Source organism: Haplochromis burtoni, unplaced genomic scaffold (assembly GCF_018398535.1).
Source record: "Haplochromis burtoni strain Fernald_Lab_line unplaced genomic scaffold, NCSU_Asbu1 Contig_318, whole genome shotgun sequence".
NCBI lineage: Eukaryota > Metazoa > Chordata > Actinopteri > Cichliformes > Cichlidae > Haplochromis > Haplochromis burtoni.
Window position 1 is genome coordinate 603,860 of NW_024582679.1, and position 10,380 is coordinate 614,239.

General features: G+C 37.1%; 1 protein-coding gene across 10 annotated transcripts in view; it reads left to right on the top strand.

Moving 5' to 3' along the window:
• The window catches only part of LOC102313708 (ryanodine receptor 1), a 56,417-nt gene that overhangs the window by 28,189 nt on the left and 17,848 nt on the right, over positions 1-10,380 (top strand). For 3 of the 10 annotated variants that reach the window (XM_042228312.1, XM_014339776.2, XM_042228311.1), the window contains 13 exons: positions 984-1,154; positions 1,262-1,321; positions 1,431-1,565; positions 2,468-2,580; positions 2,792-2,888; positions 2,968-3,077; positions 3,189-3,240; positions 3,346-3,438; positions 6,207-6,306; positions 6,378-6,457; positions 6,549-6,625; positions 6,716-6,789; positions 7,549-7,566. In XM_042228312.1, coding sequence (XP_042084246.1) covers positions 984-1,154; positions 1,262-1,321; positions 1,431-1,565; positions 2,468-2,580; positions 2,792-2,888; positions 2,968-3,077; positions 3,189-3,240; positions 3,346-3,438; positions 6,207-6,306; positions 6,378-6,457; positions 6,549-6,625; positions 6,716-6,789; positions 7,549-7,566 — 1,180 coding nt within the window. The remainder of the gene's footprint in view (positions 1-983; positions 1,155-1,261; positions 1,322-1,430; positions 1,566-2,467; positions 2,581-2,791; positions 2,889-2,967; positions 3,078-3,188; positions 3,241-3,345; positions 3,439-6,206; positions 6,307-6,377; positions 6,458-6,548; positions 6,626-6,715; positions 6,790-7,548; positions 7,567-10,380) is intronic. The other 7 variants (XM_042228317.1, XM_042228318.1, XM_042228319.1 and 4 more) reach the window with 3 other exon arrangements.

Genomic DNA, 10,380 nt, shown 5'->3' on the forward strand with positions numbered 1-10,380 from the left:
AGGTATTTATATACTTCATGCAATAGCATCCATTTGCACATTTTGGAGGACTCTAGAAAGAGCAGCTAACAGAAGGACTGAACTCTCACAGAAGCAGGGCATGAGCTCAGAAGTCAAATACAGGGAAAGAGACATTTCCTTTAGTTTGTTTAATTGTAGATGTGTGATTTTAACAGCATGCTACTAATAAGTCTAACTCTGAGGATCTTGTTCTTTAACATCATCTAATATCTTGAGCTTTCACCAAGGGCTACAGTTCCTAGAAAATCTCATTTACAATTACAGTATAAAGTGAGTTTGTTTTGTTTAGCTGTCCTTTTCATGGAATTTTGAATGGATTGTGACTTGAATGAAATATTTTCTCTTGCACGTTGTTAGTGCAATATGACTGACTGACTTTATTCTAAGACCCATTTCCTTTCAGCCTCCCCTTCAAAAAGCAGCAATACTCCCACTTTCTTATACATTTTCACTCTCTCCTCTACTTACCAGTCTGGGCTCAGAGAAAAATAACAACTATAGTTGGGGAACAACCGGATTCTGACCTTTAAATATGGGCACTTGTCTTTTTAGTGCTGATTGTTGACTCTAACATGTTTCTAAGTTATATTATTAGTAGATGTAGTAGTGTGTTTGTACTTGGAGAGACCTACAGTGCATAATAAAAACATTTCCAGCACTGTGTATTGCTCAGCTGGTGCTAATGTTGAATGACTTTCAGTATTTAGCATTAATACAGTCACATCACGAGTTGTAAAGAATATTGGCTGTATCATCACAATCATTTTATATATTTTTATTCAGGCTTATATTCAGAATATTTTGTAATTTTTCAAGACAGTATTTTAAATCAGTTTGTTAAGTTAGTGTCAATTCTAACAGGACATAAATATTCAAACTTATCAGTCCTTGTCTGAGCTGTTGTACTGCTGGCACGTTATTAGATATTGTTTATGCTCTCTGCCTTATCGTCCTTTTCACAGGGTGGAGGCTCAGATACTGAGCGTACCAAGAAGAAGAAACGGGGAGATCGTTACTCAGTCCAGACCTCACTTATTGTGGCTGCCTTGAAAAAGATGCTCCCCATAGGCCTAAACATGTGCTCTCCTGCTGATCAGGAGCTTATCAACTTGGCCAAGATCCGATACTCTTTGGTAGTTTTTTTCCTGACTTTGAACTTGGTTCTAGTAAACATCTGAAGTATGATTTGTATTATGATATACACGGAGGAAAACAATCGCTAAAATGTTTTACTTTACAGAGAGACACAGATGAAGAAGTAAGAGAGTTCCTGCAGAATAACCTGCATCTACAGGGCAAGGTATACTTAAAGAACCGGTAGTAAAATAGCTGCAGGGATGAGATTTGTAACTACAGATAATCAGTCTCAAGATATTTCAGAAAACTCTGTATCCATATGTTGTGAAAAGGTGGACAACCCATCCATGCGCTGGCAGATGGCGCTGTACAAGGAGATGGCAGGGAAGGCTGAAGATGCAGATGCCCCACCGAAAGTTGTTAAGAGAGTGCAGGAGGTTTCTGCGGTCCTCTACCACCTTGAAGTGGTGAGTGTTGGTAATTTATAGTGCAGCAGGTGCACTATGTCTCAAATATAGATATTCAAAAATGCACACAACAAAGATGCCTACACAGCATGTACTACATAGATATGAATACAGGGATAACAGAGGCAGCATATCCTAACAGAAAAGAAAGGATAAGACTTGAAACAATTTCAGGTGTTACTAGTCTCAGTAGTTTTTAGCTTATGTGGGTGAAATACTGGTAAGCTTATGGCACGGCATTGCGGGTTTCCATCCATTCTTTCATAAGTAAAAAGAATTGCTACTCCTCCTGTAGCGGGGGTGTCAGACATAACCAGTCTGGCAAAGACTACAAACTACACCAATATAAGGAAGTAATAGATGAACAATTAAATGACAGAAAAGTTCCAGTTTTTCCATTATCTGCTATAGGAATTACAGTTTTTAACTACATCCACAGTAAGTTAAATAAATAAAATGGGACATTTTCTGCAACTTAAAAAAAAAACCTTTTATAATTACAGGTCAGTCTAGGCCAGAGGTGTCAGACTTTTACTTACTTACAACTTAAACCCAACGAGTTGTGCTAACAGATTTCTTTCATTTTCTTCTGTTGCAATATTGCAGAGATTAAATACGCAGTTAAAGTTCTGAGAGAAAAGGGATTATCACCAATCTGGCCCAATTAAAATCAAAGTGGGATGCATGCGGTCCACAATGTGAAATGCGTTGTATATTCCTGCCCTGCAGCATTGGTCAGAAGTTAGAAGATTCTGTCAGACTCAGAATAAGGTTAGATACCTTAGAAAGTTCTATGTTATGGAAAAAAGTAAAAAGTATATTGTTAATATAAATCAATTGGAAGTGTCAGGTACCATTAGAAATTTTTTGATCACTTTACAAGTGCATGTCTTTTCTGATAGACGGAGCATCCGTTTAAATCCAAGAAGATGGTGTGGCACAAACTGTTGTCCAAGCAACGACGCAGAGCTGTGGTCGCTTGCTTTAGGATGACACCACTATATAACATTCCAAGGTAAAAAAGCAACTGCTATGGAGCCATGTATGTAAAAAAAAAAGAAGCTAAGTATAAATACAATAAATATCCATTTTAAGTCCATCCAAGTCGTCTCTATGTTTGTGAATCTGAAAAGACCCAGGTCTAAATCTGAGTGATTGGAGAAGGCATGCAACCACAAGGCACTATACTGTATCTAGTCTATTTTGTTTTGGTTTTGGCTTTTCAGGCACAGAGCTTCAAACATGTTCCTTGAGGGATACAGGCGCAACTGGCTTCATCCTGAAGGCTTCTCATTTGAAGACAGAATGATAGACGACTTATCTGTGAGTGCCATATGTAGTTTCATCTACAGATGTTTTCCTTTTAGCGTTACTCACACTTTTGTTTTATTGAACATCCCAGAAAGCAATGGAGCAAGAGGAGGGAGATGAGGAAGAGGAGAAGGAAACAAAGCCAGATCCCCTTCATCAGCTAATTCTCCATTTTAGTCGTACTGCTCTTACAGAGAAGAGGTTAGATCCTCACTGATACAACAGCAGTGAAATGCAGAGACGTGGTGCACCTGTGGGAAAAAAAATCAGCATGTTATTTCTAATTTGTGATCTGCACTTCTGTCATTTCAGTAAACTGGATACTGATCATCTTTATATGGCATATGCTGATATCATGGCAAAGGTAAGTCATCGCAGAAGGTGTTGAAGTGCGCTGAAGTTTGCAAAGAACTACAGCATTGTGTACTCTGAAACACCCATGTTTATTCTCCCCTCTTTGTGTATTTAGAGTTGTCATATTGGTGAGGAAGAAGAAGGTGGAGAGGAAATGGGAGAAAATGCTGAGGATGAGATGTCCTTTGAGGTGCGACAGTCAGAACTGGTAATGGGCGGCCAGGGGCTGGGGACCAGGAACACATTGGAGCGGTAGCTCTCGACGCATTGAGTGACCTCATCATTGGAGCATTTATTCACAACCACATCTCTCTTTCTCTCTGTCTCTGTGTCTCTCTCTCGTATCGTCTTGTTGCTTCTTTTTGTTCTGTCTCTGCTGTTTCTTTTGTTTGTATGCTAAGCTTCATTCATTCTGAGTTTCTTTACTTAGAAACTCAAAGCTCCAATCCAGGTATGCTTTAGTTGTGTAAATTACTGTATACTCCCTAAATTCATCAGCAACAAAATGTTATTATGCTTCAACTTAAAACAACTCGACTACAGTCACTTTCATGCACCATTTACTATTTATTGCGCCTGGATTGGATCTAATTAGATTTAATAAATGTAAAATTAACATCAACAATAATAATAATTGTAACTCAAATTAACAATCATGATGTTAATTAATCTATTTGTAAATCATTATCAGCTCAGGTTGATGAACAATTCCTCCTATTTCAGATCAAGTAAAGAAGTAAAGTGTAGCTTTTTCTGATTTTCTGGTACTCTATAAAGTATTAGAGTAGGCTAGCTGGGATTTATTTTTAAACATTGACAGGCAGTAGCAGCTGCTCTGTGCAGGCTTTACTACATTCATTGCGTCCAGTTGTGCACAGCGTCTCAGACACAGTAGTTCATTGTATACCCCAGTGCTGATTGTGCTCTTAGAAGAAACTGCCACTGAACCATTACATACTTCATTGATGTTGTGCTTCATCATTATGTATCATTGCTTTAAACTACTAAAATATTGTATATAATATTCAAAAATGCCTTCCAAAACATTTGTGAGGTGTTATATGAAACTGGGGAGTCAGACATACAGAAACTGGACCTAAAATTACATTGGATATCCTGTTAAAGTCCACTTAAATTCCAATGGCTATTAAAAAAACATATACTCATTTTATAACACTGTCATTCCTTCCAGTTTATATAGCTGTCTGTTTTGTTTCTCTCCGTCTCTCTTTCCTCATTGTTCCATCTAATTGGTCTCAGCTTCATAACACCAGTCTTTGCTAACTGAATGCTTGTGTTCAATGTTCCCTTCCCCCACTCACATAGCATACTGACAGACTACAGTGAAAGCCAGTGTAGAATATACAACACTGAAAGCTGTATCTACGTACACATAGTCGTAGCTTTAAAGTTTAATTCACATAGTGCACAAGTCACAGTCAGGCTTCACTAGAGAGTCAGGGACTGCAGGGTAAGTTTGAGGTCCACCTGCACGACACATAGCGGGTAGAGCTCGGCTAGGCATACGTGGGTGGCGGGGAGGGTGGTTGGGAGTGGGGAGGGTGGTTGGGAGAAGGGAGGGAGGGAGGGGGGCTTGGGAGCAGTGGTTGTTGTTGTTTTAGGGTCACTATGATACAAGTTGATATATAACGTGGCTGATAGATAGAGTAATGTCAATTTGCCTTCTGGATTCAGAGATATTCATTTGCTCTTTTTCTTTTCCATAAATGGCATTTAATATGCGATTGGCTCAGTGTTATGAATAAAGATGAATATTGAAAGCCATTTAGATTTAAAGAAGAAAAGAGAGAAGAAGAAGAAGGGCTGAAGAAAAATGTTATGTTTATTTTGCATTAATATTTGAAGTCATTTCTCAAAGTAAGCACAGACTGCTATGGAAAGCCAAAGAAATATCTCTGATACAGAGGAATAAAGGCTTTGATCCAAAGTATCTTCTTTGCAGGACCGCTGCATTTAAGAAACTTTGGGTATCTACATGGCTGAAATGCTAAGCCAGTGGAACTGTTTCCTGTAGTCTAACGCTTGCTCCAGCCAGCAAACGTGAAGAAGTAGTGTAACAACCCTGTGACTAATGAAGTGAATTGAGAGAATGTGTGCAAGAGTCAGGTTTTGAATTGACACTGAAAATCTGAATCTTGATAAAATTATTGTAAATCCATGAAAGGACATTAATAATTAATTGGTAATTCACAAAGGTTAATGATTAATGTAGATTTTCTTAGAGTGAAAAAAACTGTTAAACTGATTGGTGATGATGATTTAAAGCGGTAGGGATTTGTGTGAAAGGCAAGTGAATGTGAAATTAAATTGTAAATCTTAATTGATAGAATGGACTTTTTTTGATGAACCACTGTTTTACGACTTTTAGCAAATATATACAGCACTTAACAAATTTATTAGCACCTCTCACACAAAAAAGATAACACAAATATTTTAAAAATCTGTCAAAAAATTGTTTAAAACTAAATATTATGTGGACATTTATTAATCAAAAAACAAACTGAACTGTCAGATATTAATCACAATGACAGTCAATCAGTAAAACGATTTTTTCTTTTCAATTCTGCAATATAACAATTTGGCATCTTAGTAAAAAAAATAAAAAAAATGCTAATAACAATTTTCTATTCTTTCTGCTTTTCTTTAAAAACATGCATTTAAAAAAAGTAGATTGAAAACAACAATAATTGTAATTTTGTATTAAAAATGTAATTTCAGTTTAAGAGCTAGTGCATACTGGTGGATTAACCATTATAGAAACATAAAAATATTTTGGTAATTAATAATACTGTTCAGTTAGAGCAGCTGTGGCATAAATCCTACATTGGGTGTAAGAGATTTGTTCAGCACTGTATATATATTTGTAATTTGATTCTATAGTCCATCCTATCGTTTTACCTTCTCTCTGTGACATATAATGGTAGCAAATCCTCATAATGTTTGTGTTGACCGCAGGAAAAAGAAATGGAGAAACAAAGACTCTTGTACCAGCAGTCTAGACTGCATAATCGTGGCGCTGCAGAAATGGTCCTGCAAATGATCAGTGCCTGCAAAGGTAGTCTTTATCCTTATCTTTGGTCAGCTTTGTTTACCCGCATTGTGTTCATGGCTTCCTGTTTCCTGCAGGTGAAACGGGCCCAATGGTGTCTACAACCCTCAAGCTGGGTATTTCTATCCTTAACGGTGGGAACAGTGAGGTTCAGCGGGTATGCCTTTTTAATATAAACACATGTAATTATAAATTAGGAGATACCTCTAAAGAAGACCCTTTATTGAATTACCCTTATTTGTTGACAGAAAATGCTGGAGTACTTAAAGGACAAGAAGGATGTGGGCTTCTTTTTGAGTGTCCAGGCATTGATGCAGACTTGCTGGTCAGTTTTCAAATATTCAACAAAAGTGTAAATGTGGTTTATAATTTTTAATAGTAAACAGGGGGAAAAAAAGCTTTATATTCTGTGCAGTGTCCTGGATCTAAATGCCTTTGAGAGGCAGAACAAGGCAGAGGGGCTGGGCATGGTTTCAGAGGAAGGCACCAGTAAGTCTTCATGCTGTTTTTCTTAAGCATCACCTTTTCACATTGAAGATACAGCAGAAAAGCTGTTACACTGCAGCTGCTGTTATATAGTCGATGATCAGAATAATTTATAAATGCAGATTATGGTGTTGGTGTTAATACTGCTGTTATACCATCGCATTACACAGTAATATACGCTTTGAGTAGTAAAAAGACACTGGAGGAATCAAATGCATATACTTTAGACTCTTTTCCTGTGTAAACCACAATAGCAAAGTAAAAAAGACTCAAAGGAGTTTTGAAAGGTCAAGAGAAATCACTTTCTGTAATTCAACTGAAGAATAAGTGAGTACCAATTCATGCCATTGCTCATTTTATCACATGAATGATCAGATTTAAGACATTTTAAGCATCTATTAATTCATCTTTGTTTAAATCCATCTGTGCCATTACAGTACAAATTTTCATTTATTGAGTGATTAGTTCCCTAACATAAAGTATTATTAACCCTTGGATAACTGTTAAAGAATTACATATTCATGATTTAACTTAAATTGGTTCAAATGTTTTCCTCTGTATGTTTAGTAGTTTTGTCACCTACTTTTGTCATCTAATTCTGGAGGTTAATTTAAAGTTCTAGCTGAATGAATTTGCCATGGAATGTTGTTAATCTCCCCCTCCTCATCTCTTAGTCCTCTTCTGTTGTCAACACACTGATCCTCTCTCCCTTCCCCACGATCACTGCCACCTCTCCCTTGTCCCTCCTTTCATGGCCCTCAGACTTGAACCTAGATCGGGGTAAATCATGTTTCTGTCCATCTGCCTCTCTGTCCTACTGCTGCTCCTCTTTCACTCCCCTGTCCTTTTTTGCTCCCTCATTTCTCTTTCTAACATTGAAGAGAGGATTGGATGCCTCTCCATCTTTCATGCTCACAGCTCGCACCCTTCCTCACGTGTCTTGTTCATTCCAAAAAGCCTCGGATGGAATCCGGTCTTTTCTGCCCATGAACTACTATTCAAACGGGGAATGAAACCTTCATGAACGATATTTGTTATGAATAGTGATAGAGTTCCTCATTTCTCAACCCTAATACCTTCTCGCACATTTCTTAATCACATGACTTATAAAGAGGCTATTCCTATCTTGAAACATGGCCACAAAAGATGCTATAAATGAAACTATATTGAACTAAAGTCTCCTCGATTGTTTTTTTTTTTCAATTTGCGGCACATTTATGAATAAATGTGGCACATCCAAATACATATCTCCTTCGAATTAAGTTTCATGTGACAAGAAATGTGTGGTTTCTCGGATGTACTCTATCATGCACTGGATTCCCTTCAGCCTTTTGTTGGACAAAACCCCAACCTCTCTGACATTTACGTTAGAAGCTTGTATATCCTGCATGTTTCTGCGTTTGTGTGCTTGTTTCATGTAGCCAGCGGTGAACGGGAAATTGAAAAGAAAAGAGAAAATTAATAAATCAAGTAATATCGTGGGTTCACCTCTGACTGCTGCTAACATTTCACTTTATTGCTTTGTTTCTGTCTGTACAAGAGTCCTATATCATTGTCTCAGTTTATACATGTTGTGACCAAATGTTTGTTACTGTCTCAGTTTTTTTGTTTTTTTTTTCTCTTTAAATTCAGTGTATGCATGTGATGCTGATGGCCTCGTGTATGGTGCCTGACATGTGCTTGTATGTCAGACTTTGTCAAACCGCAGTCATTTGTATTTCTTTGATTTATATTAAAACCCTGTTTCCAAAAAAAATTGGGACAGTGTGCATAATATTGTTAAACACTGAAACAAAAGGAGTGCAATCAAATTTTGGAACTGAGAAATTGTATTCTTTTTTTTTTTTTTAAATCCTCATTGTGAATCTTATTTTAGCAATAAATAAATTAAAAAGTTGGGATACAACAATAAACAGCTGAAAAAGATGCATGATATCACTAAAGAAACTTAAAGAAAATGGAGATATGGTTCAAAACTGAAAGAATTTTATCAGAAAAAGATTTTATCATCTGCAGTACTTAATGTTATTCAAAGATTTGAAGCATCCCGAGAACACAAGGGAAAGCATTGAAACTCGCAACTCTCCACAAAACTCTGTTCACAAGGGTCAAAACTGTGATTGAATGGACGTGATCTTCAGTCCCTCTGGTGACAATGGATTACACAACACTGCTTTAATAGCAGGCGTGATTATGTAATGAAAGTCACTGCAAGGGCTCAGAAGCATTTCTGAAAACAGTTGTCAGTGAACTGAACCTACAAATGCTAGTTATAGCCCAACCATGTTTAAAACCCCCCAATAAAACAAACATTTAAGATGGCCTTAATATGGAGTTTAGTTAAAAACTGTCCTCGATCTATCGAGTGAAAATTAGAAACTATTTTTGGAGCTGAGGAAGCAGAGTCCTCTAGGCTAAAGAGGAGAGCAACCATCTGGCTTGTTTCACACAAAATTATAAAGCCAGCATCTGTTAGGGTTTGGGGGGGTACAATAGGGAACGTGGAAACCAATGATTTTCCACATTACAAAGCCTCAGCTCTAACATGGAACAATATTTACAAATTTGAAGCAGCCAATGCTGCCAACTAGACACAGTGTTTTCTAGATGTTCCTTTTCAGTTTCAGTTTTAGAGTCGGGTGCACTTCAGTGAAAGCATGTTATGAAAAAAGAAGAAAAGTTTTATAGACAATCGAAGGAGATCCTGAACTGATGCAAAATTATTTATGTTATCAGTTCCCAAACTCAAACTGTTAACATTGTTACTTGTGATAAACATTTCTGCTAAACTCTATCAAAGCTTTGACAGTCATGACATCCAAAAGTATGGTGGCTCTGAGAGGTCAAACACACTACAACTTAAGAAATTACCATTAAATAGAAAAACGATGAAAAAGCATATAAAAGCAATGGAAATTTTAAAAAAACACACACATACAAGCTGCAAAAGTGCACAAACCTCACAAAATACACAGAAGTGTGAAGGTGACAAGCCAATGGCTAGCAAGCAAAGCACACATTTCGCTATGGCAGGTGTGTCAAACATAAGGCTTGGGGCCCAGAATTGGTCCAGTTCGGCCCGCTGGACAACTTTTAAGAATATGAAGAAGTTTGTAGATTTAGAACTTTTTATTTTACAGCTTTTCCTATTGATAAGGCCATCCCCATTGCCCTTCACAATACACCAAAGCAATTACCTAACAGACAAACAATGACAATAAGGTCAGAGGTCAAGTTTTCTGAAAATCTTGTGAATCCGATAACTCGAGAACAATGTGATACAGGATTTTGAAATGGATACCACACGTGTATCTGCTAGTACGCTGAGGTGTAGAACTGACGGCCACCAGTATTTTTCTACTTCCACTGTGCGTTATTAAATTCCCATTGTGTTTTGTGTGCTTTTGCATTGTTTTTCTATTTGCTGGTGTTTTCTTAAGTTGAAGGGTTCTCTAAAAATTATGTTTAAAAAAAATCTCAGTTTCAACATTTCATATGTTTTGTAAAGTAAACCAATTAAATAGAATAGCGTCTTTTTTCCTGACATTTTAAAAAGCTTCCCACGTTTTTTAGGAAATGGGGTTGAATTTGAAA